Here is a 22,239-nt window from a genome sequence, read left to right on the forward strand (position 1 = left end):
CTAGATGTGTTTTAGGGTGGTGTATTATTGTACTGACTATCATAAATCTCATTTGATTCCCCTAAAGCTCTCTATTGCCCAATTTTGGTATGGGGGAGGAGTGTAAAAAAAAGTTAAGAGTGGGCATTCCCACCTGATAAGATCACTTGAATCTGTAATTTCTGAATTAGCAGAAACAGCAACAGTAAAAATGTGCCCAAGACCTTAAGCACTATCTATGGTTATTCTTTTTTAAGAGGAAATCCAGTTCTTCCTTGTTAATTAGGGAAGTGGCTACTGGAAACCAGTTAAGAACAGTAGGATGCGTGTTACAGTGCTGAGTAGGCAGGACAGACAGGCACATTTCATTACCATTTGTAGGTTATCACATATCTTGGTTCCTCACTGTTCCATGCTGTAGCTTTTTTGGGGAGCCAGTGCTCAACACACATAACTGCACACTAATGTAGACTGTCATTAATTTAGCAACAGGCTTTTAGAAGGAAACAGGATGGAAAAAAGAATATTTATTTCTTGTATTGTAAGTTATGTAAGTTAGTGACTTTCATTTCATCCAAAGAAAGAGAGTTCTATTTCCAGGGAAGTTCCTTGGCCACTGTTTACATGCAAAGCAATAAAGGTAATATTAGGAATGCCTGGAATGCCTGTTCTATCTATGTCCGAGTCTGAAGCTGTCCTTTGCTGCTAGAAAGGCAACATAAAATCTCTGCCATTTGTAATTGCCACATGATTTGCCAGAGTGGCCACAGTATGGTTAATGCTATGCAGATTTTTATGAGGATACATTCTTGGCTGTTAGCTGAGTCAGTGTCCTGGAGAAACAGTCGATTGCTTTTCATCCTTAACCTTAGTGTTTGATTTGCTGAGTTTGGCAGGTCCTACAAGGAATTTAGTTTCCGCCTAGATTAGCTCCCATTTACTAGGAGAAGTCAAAAAAAAAAAAAAACAAAAAAAAAAACCACTTCGTTCTGTAATTAACGTATTTGGCAAACACTTCCTGTACAGAGCTATTTATTCTAAAAGTATAGCAAAGTGCTTCCCAATATAGTATTGTTGAAATGCAGCAACTGTAACATTGATGGCAGCATAGCAGAACACTGCACAGCAATGAGGAGAAGGGCATTTTAACCTAAAAGGCTGGGGCAGTACTCTTAAGAACATAGCCAGGAACTGTTCGTGATAGACACACAAAAACTTAGGGGACATCTCATCCCAAAGTCCAATTCCAATATTAAGTATAAATGTATAATCTTTGTAAACAGTTCTCTCTCTCTCTCTTTTTTTTTTTTTTTTAAGAAGCTTTAACCCTCCAACTTTCATGGAACTGAGAGTGCTTTCTTCTGACAAGTGCTCAACTAACCAGATCATCAGAACAGATTCATGTGTTCAGTTTGCTGTTCTTGCACTGGAAACAGTTGGTGAACAGCATGCATGTGCTGTGAATGCTGCAGCAGCGGGTTCGGTCACGTAACGTTAGTGCTGATAAGCAGGTTAATGTAACTTTGCAAGGAGCTTAGGTAACCTCTAATGAAGCTTTTTCTCTTTTCTTCTGCAGGTGGTTAGTCGAGTGGCAGCTCAGCAAGGATTTGACTTGGATCTTGGATACAGGCTACTGGCAGTATGTGCAGCCAACAGGGACAAATTCACTCCAAAATCAGCTGGTAGGAAAAGCCTTTTCTGGTGCATCAGTGATGCTTGGAGGGTCATATTCTGAATAAATACTATCAACTACTCTCTTGCTTTCTTTAACAACAGATATTCTGTGGTAATAGTGCTGCAGATTTTAGTATTTCAATGGCATGCTGTTTTGAGGTTATGTGACTTTGGTGATTTGCATTTTTCCCAACTAGTGCTGTTCATTGCTCTGTCTGATCTTACAGATGAAGTGTTGCTCCTAGAAATACTAAAATTTCTGATATTCAGTAATCTCAAGGTGGGAATGAACACACTCAAGCTTCTTGGTAAACTATCTTACTGATTGATTTTCTGTCGCGTGTCAGCCTCTCTACATCTTTCACATTCCTTCTGCAGTCTCCAATGCATCTGTTGCCAAATTTTTATTCCTTGGACTGCATATGTCTGTGCAGATAAGTACCGCAGTTTCTCATAGGTCTAGTCATTAGCTCTAGAATTTTGGGCCAAGAATAGGTGGCAAGGCTATTGATACAATATTAAGTGGCCATTTTTCCAGTATTTTATGCCATTAATCTGTTATACTGTTCTGATTGAACAGCAGTATTTGACCAAGATGTATTGCTATTGCTTTTCTGTATAGTAAAAGTGGAAAATGCAGTTAAGGGTCTTTTTGCTTCTCACATGTTTTATTTAAGTAGAGCATTTAATTCTGGTGCTTCTTTTCTTAGCTGATGAACGTCAACATAATGTGCACTGGCTTGGAAAATGGGTAGATAACTGTTACGTTCCAGAACAGAGCATGGCTAACTTTTCTGCTTAGTACTAAACGGGTATGCGGTCCCAGTTTTATAATATCAGAAAAGGTTACCTTCTTCCAAAACAGTGATTTGTAGTCAGCTAATTGGGTCTTAATAATGTTTCTTTTCCTGTTTGTTTTCAGTTTTTATCAGCCCTTTTCACTCATGACTACCTTTTGTTCTAAGTACTCTAAGCATTTCCTCACACAAAACTGGCCCTTGGGTCATGGCATATTCACTGACTTACTGATTTATCTTTTGTAGTGCAAGGGATTATTCATTTTACTGATGTCCAATAAATTGTTTGATTTTTCTCTGTGAAAATTGTGTGGATTGTAAAGCATTCAGTTGACCGGGCATGATCTCCTTTTTCCTGAATTTGTGCTAATTTTGTCCAATAGTTAACTATCAGATCTCTTCTTGGTTGTTTTTTTTAAGGCTTTTCTGATGAGAAATTCCAACTATGAGTACACTAAGTGAGACGTTGTAGCTTTGTTTCCTTTTTAAAATATATCTACTGAAAGTCGTCATTGCACGTCTCTTGCCAGTTCTTCCGGAAGTGAGTCTCCATGTGGGTGTTAGTGGAGGTGACGCTGTCAGCCTTTGGATCTTTCATTGCATAATCCTTTTTCTTTGGGGGAATGGGCAGGGGTCTTGAAAACCTCTGGGGAACCATCACTTCCTAGAAAGCCCAATGTCAGTGTTTGATTTCTACAGGTAGTTACTCTTTGATAATTAGATACTTTGGCTTTTTCTCTACTCGCTACTGTAGCAATCTTTCCACTCCAGCTGATCAAATACTTTCAAAGTTGATAATGAAATTTTGATTGGTTTTCTCAGTATATTCTAAAAGCTTTGGTTTTAGTCATTTGATCTGCTCCCTGTTTCGTAGTTGCATGTACAACCAATCATTTATTTCCAGTGATCTTAAATATTTGATTTTGCAGTTACTTTAGTTTCACTATGTACACACTTGTTTCACTGGTTATTCTTGGATTTTCTCATGCAAATCCACATAACGTTTTTAAGTGCTCTGGTTGTCAGTATTGATTAAGTACTCATAATTCTGCGTGTATCATAACGTATTTTGAGATTTGTCACATAGAGCCCTTACACCAAAGATGTCATACTGATATATGATCTGTGAGAGCTACAACAGTGAATGGGCAGCTTGGAAGAGGGCAATACATAAGTGAGGTTGCTTGAGACCATCCTGATTTTTCTAAAAGGGTTGATTTCAATGTCTATATTATCATTTTATGATTTCTAAAGCAATAGTGACTCTGTTTCCTCATGCAGCTTTCATAAAAATGTTGAGATTATTTCTCCCTTTTTTGTAGGCTGTCTGCCTCACTGAAAGCTGGCTACGTGGTTTGCTTAAGTTGTTGTCAGGGATTTTTGCATGTTTTGAGTAACTTTTCCTGTTATATTTGCGGAAAGACACCTTCAACACTTCTTCCAATCACTTACCTAAAGAAGTGCCCTGATGCAGTTTCCAAATAGCCTTATTTTTTAATGAATAAGTGTAAATTGTTGGGTGTTTTCCTTCCTTTTGGCTTAAGAGTTGGGAAGTTTGCAGTGGTTTAAGTTCATATCGCTAAGCCTGAATTTAATGCTGCCAAAGCTCTAGAAATATTTTCAGTCCATACTGTGGTGTCTGACACACTGAAATGTGTGGAAAAAACACCTTTTCTAATTAAAACAAATTTGAATAGGTGAATATTGGGGAAAATATTTGCGCCAAATCCTTTTGAGGCCCATCTACAGTTAGTACATCTTTACAGCTTAGAGCAGGGCTCGTCAGCTGATGTCCTGCAGGCCAGGATGCCTCTGAGCGGCCTGTCAGCACTGGCCGTCGGGCTTTACAGCCCTGTGCTGTGGAGCAGAGGGACCATGCTGGGTTGCTGTCCCGTAGATCTGCTAGCTTGAAGAAATGGCTAAAGCGCTGTGATGCGTAGTGATGCCCGGATGGTGAGTCCTGCTCCCGCTCGCCGATTGTCCGCGGGGCCGAGGACCTGAATTGGCAGAAAACCTTCTCTTGATACGGCTCACTTTCTGTTCATCTGGCTCCTTGAACTGGGAGGGCAGGTGGGTTTTGGGGTGCCCCAGGTAATGCTCACAGGTCCCAGTCAGTGCTTGTGGGAGGAGGCTGGAGCCCAAGGGCAGAGCAGTTAGCCTTTGGCAACAGCTAGCTGCTGAACAGGCGCAGCTGTACTCTAAAACCGCACCTCTGGCTCGTGTAATTGGCCCCAAGCTGTTTCATCCAAGTTGGCTTAAATGATTTGAGTGTTAGGTTCTTGCTAACCCATCTCATTTAAGCTGAAGAGGTGAGGGAGTGATTACAGGAGCAGCAGATGGCAGATCAGAGCAACTGCTATTGCCTGGGAGAGGAGGGGAGAGAGGAGCAGCTGGAGCCAGGTGGGGTAGCAACCTTTTCAGCTGGCACAGCCACGACTGGAGGTCTGCGTGTGAGCAGACCAAGAGCTGTCTGCTCCTTGGAGCGTTGCCCATCCATGGCTGCTTAGTGTTGCTGAGACAGTATTTGAAGTTGTACTTTTATGTCTGTCTCATTTTACTGGGCCAGTGAGGTAGTTAACAAATAGCTACTAGGAACTTTTGGAGAATGCCTTGAGGGGAGACCCATGTGGCATGACAAGTATTACAAAGTTGTCATGTGTGCTTTTAAATAGTAATGATGACTGAATGGCTGTGCCTTTTCCTTCTGCTTTCTGATGTTTGTACATGAAATAAAAGCTGTGCCTCCTTTTATTCTTCTAGCCCACGCTACTGCATCTGGGCTGCTGCCTTAGCAGGAGGTCAAAGACAGCATTTCCCACCCTGAAGACAAATGACAAAGCCTTTAAGAAATATATGTGTCTCTTTTGGTGACAGCTGCTCCCCAAAGGTTCCACGGCAAATTCCTTTGGCTTGTTCTGATACCTGTGGGGAACGGCAGAGCAGGCTGGCTGCACACTCCTCACGCGCCAACTGCAGCAGCCTGCGTTGGTCTTAGTCCATGAGGGCGTGTGTGCTTGTGCGTTCCTAGTTTGCTTCCTGATCTTTGAGTTGTGCTTACCTGGACCTCTAAGCCTTCTGTGAGCATGAAATCTGCTGCTTCAGTCCTTACTGTACAAGATTTTAAGTTGTTCGGTAGCTTTATTTTAAAGTCTGTTATTCAAATAAAAAGAAGTTTATGGATCAGAGTGTTAGTTTAAAAAAATTAGAATAATTTTCTACACTGAAATAATTTTTAAATACTTTATCGAGCTACTGAACTTTTTTGTTGCTTTTGTAGCTACTTTTGCTTTTGTCAGGAGGCCAAGCTGAGGCCAGAGGAGGGGAGCGCAGGATGAGATCATGCAGGGAGCTTTGTCAGGAAAGGAGGGCGTTCAGTATCTGTGAAAAGAGAGAGCCAGGGAGAAGGCAGCCTGAGGGCAGAACGGTGCAGAAAACATACCTTAGCAATCACTGAGAAACCACAGCAAACAAATGCTGTGATAGCCTGATGGGCAGCTAAGTGTTAGATGTTTGATAGCAGGGATAGTAATCCCTTCTTTCTGATATAGTACAGTTATTGATTTGTTTTGAGTCCCTTAGGCTCTCCTTGTTGTGCTTTTGATTTTACATTTGAAGAGCAGTATTACTTAATATTCTTACTGTATGTAATATATAAATTAAACTTTATAGTATTTGAAAATTTTACATTAAGGTTTTTTTTCTTGAGCTTTTATCACTGTAAAATAACTGGGATGATCTCAGTGGATCTTAGACCAAAGGCACCAGTAAAATGGACCCTGAGTTAACAAAGTTATTTGCAGTGACAGTACTGGCAAATTGTGTCATAAAAACATCAAAAAGGGACACTGAGACCTAAGGCTATGTCCTAATTTAGGGTATAACGAATTAGCTAATATGTTTTACTGCCTTGTTTCAAAACAATGGAATAGATTGGCCAAAGAGTGTGTTATCAAATCAAGCTTATAGAAATGAGGGAAAAAGAAGAAATGAGACTGCAATAGAAATGAAGAAAAGGTAAAAAGTAAGGATAATCTCTAGATTATGGGTGACCATAAATCTCGGTGAACACTTGGACTGAGTTCCCAGTAATAAAGCTTCTAATTGTAATGATACTGTCAGTGGAGGCAAAGCAAGGTGGCTAAAGGGAATACAAGTATAAAACGAAAATTACTGCAGCCAAGGCTGATTGCATCCTTACAGCTTGAAGGGACCAAATGGTCAACATGCCTGCATTTGTAAAGAAATAGTGTATAAAATGTCAGTCTCATGCCTCACACCAGAGATTTTCAGCAAGTCAGGCAAGTAAAAAATGGTCTTATATGGCTGGAGAAGAAATGCAAATGCTATATCTGTATTTAGGAAAGTGGCTGATAAGAAGAACAGGCAGCCAGCTTTAGGGGAGCAGAGTAGAAGAGCTTGACTTGAATCGTTCATGAAATGAAAACTGAGCAGGGTTATGAAATGTGTGTATGTACTGAAGAATAAACAGTTTGAAACAAGAAGAGCTATGAAACCAAATGATAGCATTGGCATAAAAGCATGTGGGTATAAATTGAATACATTTTTGAAAACAGGAAATTCTGAACTATTAGGGCAGTTTGATTTGGAATAGCCTTTCAGTTAGAATGACAGTGGGGAGAGAGGGAGCAGAGGAAAGGGAAAGGGAAAATCCAACTGCTTTTGTAAAGATAAAGCTCAATCAACTTATGAAGAGGGCTTTCTAATGTGGTTCTTGATGTACTGAGAAGCAGGATTAGGAACATCTTTATCTGCATACTCCTTAATTCTTGCTACGTTTCCATGCAGCCAACTGATCCACTGGTTCTGCCTTAGACTTAGTGTCCTAGAACTGTCCACTTAAACACCCTTCATTAAAAGAAAGGCAGCATTTTCTTTTGGCTGTCACTTTCTGAAATAGCTTTTGAAGCTGAAGACTGGCTAGCTTTCAGATGATCCCTGGGTTCACTTCCCAACTCCTAGCACAGGTTCTCACTGTGTGCCCTTGGTGCCTTTGCTTTCTGTCTTGTGTTTTATATCTTGGAAGCAGGGATAATAATACCTTCCACTTCACTTTTATTTGCTGGGTTTAATTGAATTCACTATTACGCAGGGCAGGAACTACGTCTTTCCCTGTAAGCGTGTATCCAGTGAAGTGGAGCTCTGATTTCAGCTGGGATACTTAAGCTTTGTTGTCATGCAAATTCAATAATTCTGTTCTGGAACATACATTGGTAAACTATCTTTTACAACCAGGACTGTCTTTCCTAAAAGCCTATATTGTGTATTTTGGACATAAACGGGTAATTCATCCTTACATTAGCCAGTTAAATTAAGAGGTTAGTTGCATTAGTTTCCTGCTTGCCCAGATCTCTACCTCTCTCTCACCAAAGGGAAGCACAGCTAATACTGCTGCTTAGCGGATAATTTATACCTGTGGTCTGTGATGGCCCCATTTATAGTGACTGCAGAACGAGATCACAAGGAGGACCTGGTAGATATTGCCCTTTTGTCTAGCCCATGAGCTCGCTCAGAACAAACCAGATCTCTATGGGAGACCTGCAGTTTGGAAAATTATGTCCTGTACTTGGAGCTTCTGTCTGGTTGGCTGGGCCTGTAGGTGGCTTGTCAAGAGCTTGCTCTCAAACATCTCAAAATGCAGCACCTGAAGAGCCTGCAGAATGAGAGATGCTCTCCCTGGTAGACCTTCAACTCAGCTTTTTCTGTTTCCTTTCTCTGGGGTGTCTGCCGCTGGCAGATTTGGTGTCCTTTCTATGCTTAGAAGAAGCACTTGTGTGCTTGTTTTTTTTTTTTTTTTTTTTTTTTTTTTTTTTTTTGTCATCCTCTGTTTGGCAGCTCTTCATCTTTAATGAGAATTTTAGGGCCTTGTGACATACCTGTGTAGGTAGGTATTATTTTGCTGGGAAGAGAATTTACTTTTTGGCATTCACTATCCTATTCTGCACTTGGACACCTATGTTTCTAAAGAAGGTTGCATGCCTGAGCTGCTGCTTCCTTATTCTGTTTAGCCGAAATATCAGGTGACTCAGCCTGTTCTTTTTGTTGTTTGGCAAGTCCTTGTTGCCATACTACTAGTTTTGACTTTGCTAGGGGATGTAGCAGTAAAACTCTGTCACCGGGTTGGAACATTTTTACACTAACGCCTTTACTGTAGCACTTGAGAAAATTCGCAGAGGCTCGAATATAGTAACAAGCCAGCTCTGTTGTTTTCTTAGTCTGTGCCTTAGATTTGCGTGAGGCTAGCAGGTCTCCCAGAATGCTCACTCTGCTGTGGCTTTGAAGTGTACGGTGAGTTCGTTCATTGTGCCGTCCCCGGGCACCGCCGCTTCCTGGTGACCACGGCACACTATCACTAAGACTGGAGCCGGCATTCTCTGCGGAAGATTTCTGTTGCTTTCTATCACAGTTTTGTGCCTTCTGCTTCAGGGACACTGTATGTGTTGAGAGCAGCTGAAAACTTGGTGATAGAGACAGACTGGAGCTTGATCTCAGTGTGAATTCTGACTTTACTGGTTTTGTTTTGAGTAATGTATCTGTCCCTGTAAACATGAGGTGTATCACAAACAGGAAGAAGGGAGGCAACTATAAAAGCATACGCGTATTTGTAGGAAGGAAGAGAGCAAACTCTTCAGAATGGCATTTGCCCTTTACAAGTTACCTTTTCTCAGCTTACAGCTTGCAGTCCTGAGCATATTCCTTGCCAAGCTGCAGGGCATCCAAATGTACCACACTGCCGGTGCTCTTTTACCAGCCTGCGTGTCTTGAAGGCATTCAGAGAAGTTCAGGAGGAGAAGAGTAACATAGCAACTTCCACTGGCATTGATGGGTTTTTGCTGCCGATGTGCTGAACTGACAGAAACATCAACTACACGAACAAATCAGATCATCTTGCTCCAGTACAGCAAGTTCAGTCACTTAGTACAATGGAAATCAGATGGAAATCACTGGTCAAAATGCCAGATCCAGTTACTAATTTCTGCAGGTTGGTATGCAGCATATAGTAAGCCTCCTAAGAAAAGTTCTTCCTCCTAGTAACCTAGAGAGGACACTATCATTGTCAATACATGCTGGTTGGTAGACAAGACGTTATATGTAGTATTTCTCTTTAAAAATAGAAATTTATGTACTGAAAAATCTTACTGAATTTACTGAGTTACTTACTGAAACTGAAATTTTTGTGTTGCATCCTTTTAAATTCTCACATTCAAATACACCTGTTAAAGTATGCCATTAGCACGGTATTTACATAAGAGCTATGTGATAAATACATTCAGTTGAAGAATAATAAATCACATGGATTCATTATCATAGATTGTTCTAGTTTGTATTAATTTTTGTGCCTTTTCATGAGAGGAAATTCAAGAAAAAAGACCATAGAATAACAGAAAATGGATTTGAAGAGAGCTATTAAATAATATATACCCCAAACCAATGCAATATTGTTCCATATAAATATATGTTATTTTTTCCAAGAAATTTGGTAGAGGTTGGTGTGTTCATGTTTGATAATGCTTTTGGATTGTTTCCATTTTATGAATTCTTTTTGTCACCCCTTCAAGTTTTAATAACTCATAAAAATATCAAATTGAGTTTCCTCTGTAGGTTTTCAGATGTGGAGATTGAATACTCCCATTTTATTTTTTGATAGTCTGGTCAAAACTGTAAGGGAATTTGTTTCTCATTGTGGATTTTTTTTTAATTTCTTATAATTTCCTAACTACTCTTTCCTTTTATATTCTTGACACATCTGTATATGCTAAATCACACTATGTAGCAGTTACCAGTAACACCTGAATTGAGGAAGAAATGGAAAAAAAACAAGGTTTTGCTAAAACAAACAAACTCAGAAGGTATGGATTCAGAGATAGAAATTTAAATTGTATTGAATCTCATTTCTGTGCTTAAACTAGGCTTTTTTCAAAGTCTGGATGTGAGGTCCAAGAAACAAGTTTGTGAGGGTAGATGTATCTCTGCTTTTATAAGGTGTCTCCATGTACACAGGTGTAGTTGAGCTTCAGATTCATAGAGCATTTCCTAGTGTTTTGGAAGGGAAAAATTATCCGGTCATAATACCTCTGGATATTGTGTATACGCAGCAAATCTCTTGATGCTTGTATCTGTCTGTCTAATAAGCATCTTTGCTACACCCTATGCTATGTTGTTGTGAATTTGCCTTTCTTTTGTGCTGTTACAAAGAATCATTGTTTCTTTTTTTTTTTTTTTTTTTTTTTCCTCATGGACCGAATATGTGCTGGATTTTAGAGCTCCACTCACAGACTTTCGGCTCTTGGCAAACCTGGCTTGTGAAATATGATCAGATTAATGGTTAAACTCAAGCCCCTTCAACATATTCCCTATTTCTTTGAGAAAAGCCTACATTTAATGTGTGGTGGGGCTAGTGAGTCTTGCACGCTGATTGTAGTGGACAGAGCAGATTCTGGATGTTTAAATCTTTTTTGCCTGCATATGTTGTCATTTCCCAAAGCACCGTTTAGGGCTTTGTAGATCTGAACCTGCAGCTGCATGCACCGAACCTTAGTTTCAGGTTCACAGGCTGATTTAACATGTGTGTTTTCTAAAGCAGATTCTTGCAGGGAACATAAATTTAAATATTAAAGGCAAATATTACTGACTTGACTTTAAACATGTTTAATAGATAGCTGAACAAGGGCTGCTCCTGAGGAGATAGACCTCAACGTCTGCACGCAAAGCAGGGTATTTGTTTCTTGTGTGATAGTGTCCCCTATGATTGTCTGGTCAGACCCGATGACATTAATCTTGCTCACTCTGGAAGGTATTGTCTTTCCATCAAAGAAGAAACAAATGAAATTATTTAGTGTATTTACTGCAAAAGCAATTTCATTAAGACAAAGAACTAGAGAGACCTCTAAGTTCTCAGTGTGAAAAATGACTCACTGCTGGTCTAAAATGAGATTGGAAGATGTAAATTGTTGGAAATTTGTAGCAGTTGCCATCTCCCACTGGGAATGTTGGAGCAGTCCTACTGGTCCTTGAAAACCAGATAGTATTGCAAACAGTAAAGGATTTTACTTTTGAGGTCTTCTAATATTAACGCCGAATGTGTTTATTTTTTAATAATTAGCAGTAATTACAATAATTGTGACTTGACCAAAGGAAAAACAAGACATTGGAGTTGTGTCACCGTTTTGCTCTCTTGAGGACAAAAGCAAAGACTTTGAGCAGATTTTTGTTAGAACCAATTGTATAAACCTCCTTTCTCTGTCCCATTATGACATGTAGGGTGCTCTGCACGACAGTAAATTGTTTTTAAATTGTGATGTAAAATTTTATTCAATTAAGATAAACGTAGATGAAATTCCTAAGAATAGCAGCACTGTGAGCTAGAGAAAGATCAGACTGATGTTGTGGTCTACTAACTTTCAGAACAGAAGAAATACAGAAAGAAATATCCTTCAGAAGGAGGGAGAGCTGCCTTCTTTCAACATGTAGAAAAATTAATAGCCTCTAAAGAGAGAGGCTTTGAGTGGAGAGGAAATTCCATGTTCGTTGTATTCTTTCCAGCCGAATATTGGTCTCCGCTTGCAGTAAAAGGGGAAAGGCGGCAGACGCCCCTCGGCAGAGGCGCTGCCGTGCGATAGCCGCGGTTGGAGGCACTCCTCTCCCAGCTCTGCCAGAACCGCTGTGTGAAGCGACACGCGCAAAATGGGATCGGGGCATTGATCTGGCTTTTAGAGAATCCTGGCAGGGAGAAGATAAAGTGTTGTTTCACCCGTTTGCTTCGTGTAAGCAGGGTGAGCTCCCACGCAGAATGATTCGGTGCCTCTACTAAAGGGACCAAAAGGGGTTACACGCAGAGGCCTTGCTCCTGGATTGTGGCATCCTTTGGTTATCGAGTATAACGTAACTCCCACATGGGCCAAAATTCACACTGAGTTCAAACCGAGCAGGCTTGTCGCTCGCGTGAGAGCCTGAACTGTGTGCAAAGGCAGAGAAGTGAGGTGAGCGCAGGACGGGGGCCAGTCTTGCTGTACGCTCCTCTGCAAGAGCTGGGCTTTCAGCAGAACCAAGTCCTCCTAAGAGACAGCATCCCCTTGCAGCAGCGAGGCACGCGTAGGCACTCCAGCATTTTTATTTGATTATAATGTAAAAAATATTGAAGATGATGCTGGAAAAACAGAGGGGAAATCCTGACTGTCTGACTTGGCACAGTCCTCTCTGGTTCAATCAGCACTACAGACTGTCAGGCTTCTGCAGTTAAAAGTATGTTGTGTATTCCTCATTTCTTCTTGATCTGGTAGAATTCAGTGACAAATGCATGTTTTCACTGAGAAAGATCTCAATCTCTGGAGAGAACTATGTTTTCAGATTGAGGTAGGATGGGAAATGTATTGATTCTGCATTTAATTAATCTTAAACTTGTCAATAAGGTAAGCTTAAACTTTATAGACCTTAAATTCTATAGAATGAAAATGATGATCCTCTAAGGAGACTTCTCCCTATTCTCCAATACACTAATATGGATACATGGCAGACAGTCCTTGTGTAATACTGATCATTTTGGAGATTGATCTTGTAGATAAGAATATAAAACTAGACTGAGATCTGGAAGATAGATGAGCAACTGTATGCATCTGTCATGAAGTAAATGTATGTGAACTATGGTTCGAAAATGTACTGGAATAGCTTGATATTAATTGCATATGTTGTCCCATGCAAAGAAAGCTTTACTCTGCAGGTGCCACTTAGTCTACAGCAGGAAAAAAAGTCCGTAAAGGATCGTTGTTCCATTGCCGTATTTATTTGCATAAGTGCCATTTTTATCTGCCTTTTGTCTCACTGTCCAAAACCCATACTTACCATGAGGTCAACTATAAAGGTCATAGAGAGATTTATAATATAAAACTGTGTTGGAGAAACCTTATGCGTATGCAAAAATAGCTGTCCACTCTGCTGCAATGTTGAAATCTTTCTTGAAAGTTTCATGTCTGGACGTGTTACTTGTTAGTGATGTCCTTCCTGAAGTCTGGAAGGGTCCCCTTCTCTGGGCAGAAAGCCTTCCACGCTCGCTGCGCAGAACCGTGAGGAGTTGCAGCTGCGGTATTGCTGTCACGTCTAGGCTGGACGTCGGCGGCCCTGCACATCCAGCAGCATCCGTTCTTCTGGCAGCTGCTTGTAAGGTTACAGTGTTTAAAGCCGGAGAGGGGCAGAGGTGACAGAGTCAAAACAGGTTTGCTCATTTTTCTAATGCAGCAAAAAGATAGGGAGTAGAAAAGGGAGAGATCCCAGCATGGGAACAGAGGACAAGGACAGCAGACTTGCGGCTGCGCTGCCTACAAAGCTGGCCAACTCCAGATGAGTTGAGCGAGTGTGGGAGGGTCTCAATTTTAGGGTGAAATTAGAAAATTTTCAATGAAAAATCCAGATGTGCTTGTGGAAACCCAATCACGTACAAAATCCAAGGTAATGGGAACACGATCATGAAGTTTTATGAGATCTGCAGGTAATAATGTGGTTCTCATTATGGTATGTGCAAGTTAATAAGCAAATAATACCCACATAACCAAAATTACTAGCTAAATAAATTTTTCCTACATCTCTCTCAACTTCAATATATCAACTTATCTTAGCAAACTAGACAGCTTTAAAAGAATTTGTTCTGTCACATAAAGCAAATTGCTTTGATAATTTAATTGGTATGTTCTTTTACTTAGTCTGGTTTGGGGGCTCCACATGCTGGATGACTGGTTTCTTTATAATGATCAGCTTTCTAAATTTCAGTGTAATTTAAGGCTGGACCTTTTTAAAGCTTATAGCCAGTGTTCTTTTTAAAGCAGAACTTGAGGCATGTGCCAGCCATTTTTGAGTAAATGGAGGATTAGCCATCTCTCTGCATGCATGCAATTATAAGTGAGGTTTCTGAGAAATCACAAAATGAATGGGATTTGATAGTTTGATATTTTTTGAAGACTTGTTGGTATTTTAGCTGCATGTTTACCAACTTTCTTTAATTTACAATTAATGAAAAATGCACAGAAAATCCTTTGCAGTTCCACTTTCTTGGCATAGTTCAGGTACAGGACAGTCATGCCATCAAAGCATCCAGGAACTTAAATTGTTTGTTAGTCCCATCATATGGTGCAGTATCTTGGGATAGGGGATCTTGGACTGATGAACTGTCCAGCATGAACTTGGAAAATGAGAGTTGTGATAAACCGCAGTGTGTTTTCAGGCAGAAGTACTCCTCTGAGTTCCTTGTTTATTCTGAATAACTTTTTTCTGTAGTGTTTTCTATGGGGCTCAGTTGCATAAACGTACAAGCAGCCAGAAGTTAATTCATTTCTTGGTTTTCCTTCTGATTTCCTCTTCCCCTCCACTGCTGTATCCTTCCAAATCCACCTTTAATTGCCGCACTCCTGCACTTGTTAATAGCTGTCATGTATTCCAGGTTTTAAAAGGCCATAAACACAGAAGAATGGGCTGAAGTATCTGAGTTAAAAGGCTTGTTCAAGATGTTATCTGTGTGCTGAATACAATTGCATGGGCATGTAAAAAGAAATCAGATTTTCTCATGGAGGTTTTTAGCACAGTGTGGCAAGAGTTTAGGCTTTGATCTTGCTGCTTTGCCATGGGGCGCGTGTTCTGGAGGCACCTACCTGTCTTTTGACTGCTGGGGACTTGCAGTGTTATTTTTGTCCTGATGAGTGGTGTTCGTCTTCTCAACATCCTTCGTACTGTTTTCTTTTTTATTTAATACTTTATTGTTTTATGTTTGATTTTTACTTGTTTTAGAGTATCTCTGATATAGGGATCTAAAATAATAATAATAAACCGTTCAAATGAGATATTCACAGCAGGCTGCTCCACACCACAAGAACTAACAGTGGAAAAGGATTCCTATATGGAATTGATTTCTCTATGAAGTATCTACTTGCTCATAAATGAATTTTCATTTAAAGTATATGGAGCACAACTTGTTGCACTTTATTTAAGTAAATGCAAAGGGTGTTTTATCTTTTCCAAAAAATGACTGACTGACAAAAAGAATGGACCACCTCATTTTACAGAGTGAAATAACTCCTTTCTTTTGTCAACCTTCTGTCATGAAGTTGTCCTTATTCAGGAAAGCTCTTAGACCTACACCGGTCTTCTGAGACACACTTAGCCCCTTTTGCAGGTTATGAGTAAAGATGAGTTGTCTAAGTGCATTCCTGAATCAGAACCTTAGTACTAATCCTTCAGTCATTGCAAAGAATAAATGAGGGGCAAAGACAAAGGGCCAAATTAAAATGAAAGAGATTCTGTTCAGATGGGCTCTGCTTCAGCAAGCACATATCTAATTATAAGCACACAAGTAGGCTCATTGACGTCAAACTTAATTAAACTGCTTAAATTTAGGCACATGCTTAAATTCTTTGCTGAATCAGTATTTTTGAGCCAACGAATAATAGGACATCATTACTGGTCAAAAGCGTGATTTTGTGGATGGGAAGGAGTTCAGACTCCTCTTCCTTTCCTCCATCAGTTCTTCTGAAGTGTTTCTGCTTCTTCAAGTGGCAGGAGTGAGGGCATGTGTCATGTGTTGAAGTTTCTGAATGTGTGCAAACAACACCGTAAACACAACTGTTGGTTCTCTGGTATTTTCAAGGCACCTTTCGTCCCACTATGCAATAATTGCAAACTGTGCCTGATACAGTAATTTTTTTAACTTTATTTTTCCTGATGTCCTTATGAGATAAATCGCCTTGCCAGGTCTTTGAAAGCCAAATTACTAACTCATTTTCATAACAAAATCAGAACTGAAAAAAACACGTAGTGAGAAGTGTTACAGGAAGAATCTGTCTTACGTAAGAAGCTTTTATTCCTCATTTCTTGAGTTTTTTATTTATGATGTCATAAAAAAAAAAACTCGTTATTTGTTCGCCTTGAATCAGTAAGGGCCTAATAAGAATTTCCCCCATAGGAATACAAAGGACAACATGATACATCTTACATAGAAACGCACATATGGGAATTTCAGCAATGCTTCCTAAATGAGCTGAGGCTGGTTGTGAGCTTTTAAGTATGCTCCCTGACTAAATAACGCACTGAAGTTGTCCTGATGTACTAGCAAGGGATTAATCAGGGAGGTACACTGCAAAAGATCAGATTTCTTCCACTTGGTACAGCTCGTGCCATGGGGAATCAGGGCTGCAAAGGAAGTTAATAAAGTTATCAACAGCAGTTGGTTCAAAAAGGAAGAGCAGGTAAGAGAGCTGAATAAATCAAGATTTCTGTTTTAAAATGTACTCAACATTTTGTGTATGTTATCTTCTGCTCACTATTTCCTGGTAATTGCCTGAGTCTACAGCTTAAATTTAATCATCTTCCTTTTTAGATACCGGAAAATGACGTGCATTCATTTATGCATTTGTATCTTTATGGCTGGAAAGAAAGCAAATAAATTACCTTCCCTCCATGACTTCTGCATCAGTTTCATCAATAGTGCCTGAAAGCTATTGCTTTCAGAAAACTGCTTGGTTACCTGTGCAGGCTACCTTGATGGAGCCTGGTAGTCATATTTATCCACACCATATAATTTATTTCATGTCACTTAGCAGCTGTGTTCATAGTCTAAAATAGCATGGTGCAACAGGTGGCTTATGAGTCAAATCAGAGCTTCAGTTTGACTTGATTACCTTTCCTAGGTTGGGTAAGGTAAGGAGAGAGGGAGCAGCTTTTTGAACTGTGAGTGCTTCCCCTTCTCTGCTAAGAGAGCTGGCCTCCTGCCAAGGCGGAGGTAACAACCTCCTCTCTCCCATAGCAGCTCGCCACCCTGTTACAGGTCAAGAGTGTGGTGTGTTAGATGAGCTACTGCAACAGCCAAAGTAGTGTATATGGGGTTAGAGAAAGACAGCATCCTTGCAGGGTAGAGAGGCTGCTTGTGCAGTGGAAGTAGATTTTGCTGCTGAAGAATCAGCAAGGCTATGAGATGTTCCAAAAAACGGTCGAGCCCAAACTGGTAAGCTGGATCTAAGGCATCTCGTCACTTCAGAAAGGTGTTATTTTTGGTATGTGACAATAAATATAAAACCTTGGAGACAAGATAAAACTGGTGAACTTAAAAGGTGTGACAAAGGCTTAGATTTGTTATGCTAAGCTACTATATATTAACTATACCTGTGTTGTTATTACTACAGTTTTGCAGGGGACTTGCAAATGTACTCTTAAAAAAGGAAGCAACAACAGAACCCTCCTTTTTATGCTTTAAATATGTAGCCTTATTTTTGTTAACAGCCCAATTGCTGAAGTAACAGCCAAAATATCTCTGCACTAAATCTCAAGTTTCATCTTTTCACAGCAATAAGAGGAAGTGTCCGGCGTGGTCTGTGGTTGCCTTCCTAGTGTCTTTTTGCAAGTGTTTCATCTGTGTCTTTCCTCCTAACTCCACTGTGTCCAGGATACTCCAGGAATTAAAGGCAGAATTGTATACATGGCATGCATGATCTTACTTGCTTCTGCCTTGCCAGCACAGAAGTGACACTTCTTCAGAACCTTTCTGTCCTAGAGCTGTTGACAAATTTTGAAGGTAGTTGCCATCACCCAGGCAGCTTTCTTGTCAGTGTACTATAAATTGCTTTTTTCTGCCAGCCGTCTTAGCCAGCAAAGCAGGGAAAAACTCAGGCCTAAACAGTGGATTGTTACCCATTGTTCTTTGTAGGATATTCTTTGGTTGCATCCCATGTGTCTCCTTAAAATCATGATTTAATTAATTTAAATATTCATTTGCTGGTTTTATTTCTGAAGTTCAGTTTTTTTCTGACGGAGTCATGTCTCCATATTTCATATAGTAAACAGTTTTAAACTCTCAAACAATATCCGAATCACTTGTCTGGATAACAGAAGGATTGGGGTAAGTGGTTGGAGGGGACATGGTCATTTTATATACAGAGGTTGTCTAAATGGATAACAGGTTGCAGCAGAACCTGTAATAAAATTGCTTAAGTGGGTCAATTTAGCTATGATCAGAGCACAGTACTGGAGGTTTTGAGTTACAACTGTGGCTTTATTGAAGACTCATCTCTGCTTTCTTTACAGTCAGCTATCTGAATTTCCTTTCTCGCTTACATTAGGTGCTTCAAAGGGCAGGGAATGGCTGTGGGAGACCTTATAATCTGTTTGCATGAAGGACTTTGGAATTCCTGTTTGGAGCCATTGCAAATATAAACATGTATAAGAACCATCAGTCAGAGAGAGGAAACGGTCATTTACCAACTGCCAGGGTTCTTTGAGGAGCAAATCCATTTCCCGCTCTTCATCTTCTTCCTTTCGTAGTCTTTTCTTCCTCTAGGGTTGCTGTTTAGGGACAGTAAGTCCATGCAGTACAGTCTGCCCTTTGTACATGTGTTTGAGGGAACAGAGGCGTGAGGGCATGCCAGGACTGTATGAACAAAGCAAATCTCTAGTCTTAAGAGCTTTTGGCAAAGAACCATCCAGAGCATACATGCATGCAAGGTGTATGCAGTATGGAGTGCTCCAGCTACTGGCGAATAATTTTCTCATCAAAAAGACTAATTGCACATACTTATTAGAGAAACTAATGTTGAGTAGCTACAAAAAGCATTGCTTTCTGACCTTTAAAGCTGTTACCTCCAGGGCAGAGTGAAGCAGGATATTTGCCTCACTATCGACTGTGACATTTCTATCCTAAAAATAGATCACTACAATCCCTTTCTGTTTCCAGTGGGCACTCTCTGTGAGTATATAGTATTCACTTAGGTCTTGATTTTCAGAAGTGCTGGGTAGTTGGAGATGTCAGCTGGAATGCTAAAACTAAAATTGGGCGTATAAGGCAAAAAAAAGAGGAAAATACTTCACTATTTTCATTTGCTGAGGTAAAGAAAATCTTTCCTCTGGAAATCTTTTCCTTGATCTGAGTGCACTGAGTTCAGAGGTGATTAATCCACTTAGAGGATCCTTCAGCAATGGAAAGTGGCTACACAAATCTATGTAAACCAAGGGATCTTTTTTGTCTCCTTGATTTACACAGTTAAGAGTTACTATGTTCTTAGCTACAAGCATATGGTTTTATTCTGCACTGTGACAAATATTATAGCTTAAAAGCACACTTACAATGAATATTTTAATCATATAAAATAGATATTTACTCATACCTCTTGCATTCTGTTGCTATCTTTTGTACTGTGAATGAATTATTGATTTAGATTTTTATTTTTGCACATGATTTGCTTGTATACAAGAGAACTTTTATGAATATATTTCATTTCCTGCTAGTTTTGATGACTGTATAAATCAATCAATTTAAGTTTATACCAGGCTGGTTGAAAAATGTTAATGAAAATTAAAAATTTCAAAATGTATTTCATTTATTTTCTGATCAGCTTGTTAGGGTCACCCAAGGCAATGCAGGCATATTTGCCTATCCTAATTAATCAAATCCAGGCTCACCCTTCATATGGTTGAGTGGCCCCATTGATATCAGTATTAAATCATAACATATGGGAGTTACAGTCTGAATGCTTGACAGGTATTTGACAGGAGAGCTTTGTATCGTGGGAATACCAAGAATTTATCCTTACAACAGAAGAAATTCTTTTTTCAGCAGGACATTTAGCCTGGACAAACTGATGTGTTTAAAAACACGGGCTAGAGATCAAGTTCCCTCTTGCTAGAGCTGTTAACCTACCTACGTTGTTAGTCAGATCGCAGGTTAAGTCACTTGAGGTCCTGATAGTCCTTCAGTGCTTTCACAGAACACTTCCTCTGCTTTTGATGTTTAGGAAGACATATTTCTCCTAAATTCACTGGGAGAGAATTGACACACCTTTCCAGCGCAGAGCAGCGCAAAGAGCTGTCTCAGAGCCCTTTAGAAGGGCTAAGAAGACCCTGTGGAGAACCAGCAAGAGCACCGTTCCTCAGGGAAGACGTAAATGCTGTAGGGTATAGCCCTTTCTGTAGGTAAACACGAGTGCTTGTACTGATCTACCAGTCACCTGCATAGAGGACACCTTTAGTTGAAGATACGTACGAATAAGCCGTGGGACTAACCGTTTCTGTTAGCTCGTCATCTCTGAGCTACTTGGTTTCCTTTTAGGAAAGGAGAGGAATGAGAAGCAATTAATGTGCTATAGAGACATACACTCCTCGTTTCAAACCCACCAACATTATTATACCTACTGCTTCCTTTAATACTACAAGCGTGTCATGGAAAGTCTGTGGCTTTTGAGCTGGAAAAGCACATTCTTCACATTAATAATTTCCCACAGTAACAAAGGTAACTTTTGGTTTCTTCCTCTGGAAAGAACGATAAGATCTAATTGTCCTGCTATAATGAAGTGCTTGCTACGAGCTGCTTCCCCCCTTTTTCAGGTCCGTGTGGCACATTCCAATCTGTGCTTGCTTCAAGGCACATGAAGAATCCCTCGTGTAGGGGGAGGGTGGTTTCATCGCACTTTAATGCACAGACATTAAGCCATTTGCTTTCTTCAAATACCCCAGTTAGAGTCGTGGTGAGGATTCTGGATTTCACACACACACACACACACTCCAAAGCTGCAGCACTCTTTATTTTTCCACCACAAATGAACTGAAACCCATAATCTCAGTACCAAGCAGAAGTGATTAAAATAGTGTGAAACAGATGGCTTAAAAGCTGCCAAAGATTGAATCTTCTGCTATTTTGTTTCTTGAAACAACCACATTACTTCTTTAGTCAGCTATGAGTGGGCCATCATAACTCACTGGAGAAGAGGGAGAGTGCTTGTTTCTCTGTCTTGGGCTGCTCATTAATAGCAATTAATTCATTTAAGCTATTTTTACTTTTTCAGAAGATCTATACATAATACAGATTGAAGTAATGCATCATTTTCATACAAGACAAAATGGAAACTTACCACAGATCTTTAAACAACATTTTCCCTGTTTCTTGGAAGTTTTGCTACTTCAGTTGGGTTTGGTTCCCTAGAGGACAGAGATAAAAGTTTAGCATTAGTTTATAGCATTCAGAGAATTGAGTTGCCACAGTATTTTGAAACAGTATGTGTTTCACATGTTGAGGATGTGTGAGGCTGGTAATCTATACACACTGGTTCGTAAAGAGAACGTTCTGGACAGTCCTCAGGGGACTTTATATGAGGTCCTCAGGCCTCATATAAAGCCATCAGCAATGGGGTTGCTTACCCTGCTTCTCCAGAGGAGCAGCCGCCTTGCATAGAAAGTTTGAGAGGAGGAGACTTACAAAACAGTATGGAGTCTTACCCTCCCCAAAGCATGTTATGAAATCGTATTTTCCTCTTTCGAGCTACCCTGATTTTTTTTTTTTTTAAGCTATAGTCTTTATTTTAGATCAAAGGAACATTTTTACTACAGAGCCAAGACACGTCAGCTGGATGAGTGAATATATTGCAGCAGAACACAGCATACTTGCCTCTATTCTTTCACTTTTGCCATGGAGCTGCTCCAGCATTTTTGTAGGTCGCAAATTCTGAAAAGTTCTTTTGATGTTCCTAAGTACCAGTAGTTTACCAGTGCTACTTACAGTGTATTTTACATAGCAGTTCATTGCTCTCGGTGAGTAGATCAAAAGGTTTGGTTTCCCCTTAAGGAACATTTAAGGGATCAGTTTTGTGGACTTGGAAAAAGCTTTACTGGTCACTTACTATTTTTATGAAACCTTAGGATTTTCCTGTTGTTGTACAAACCTTGTATGAACTCAGTTCTTGCCATTGTTATCTTGACCCTAATTAATTTCTAAGTTTTCAAACAATGGCCTTCCTGGTGAAGTAACATATAG

General features: G+C 39.9%; 1 protein-coding gene across 10 annotated transcripts in view; it reads left to right on the forward strand.

Moving 5' to 3' along the window:
• The window catches only part of ZMIZ1 (zinc finger MIZ-type containing 1), a 342,305-nt gene that overhangs the window by 211,313 nt on the left and 108,753 nt on the right, over window positions 1–22,239 (forward strand). For all 10 annotated transcript variants that reach the window (XM_062579764.1, XM_062579766.1, XM_062579765.1 and 7 more), the window contains one exon: window positions 1,556–1,661. In XM_062579764.1, the coding sequence (XP_062435748.1) occupies window positions 1,556–1,661 (106 nt within the window). The remainder of the gene's footprint in view (window positions 1–1,555; window positions 1,662–22,239) is intronic.

This window comes from Rhea pennata, chromosome 7 (genome assembly GCF_028389875.1).
Source record: "Rhea pennata isolate bPtePen1 chromosome 7, bPtePen1.pri, whole genome shotgun sequence".
Classification (NCBI taxonomy): Eukaryota; Metazoa; Chordata; class Aves; order Rheiformes; family Rheidae; genus Rhea; species Rhea pennata.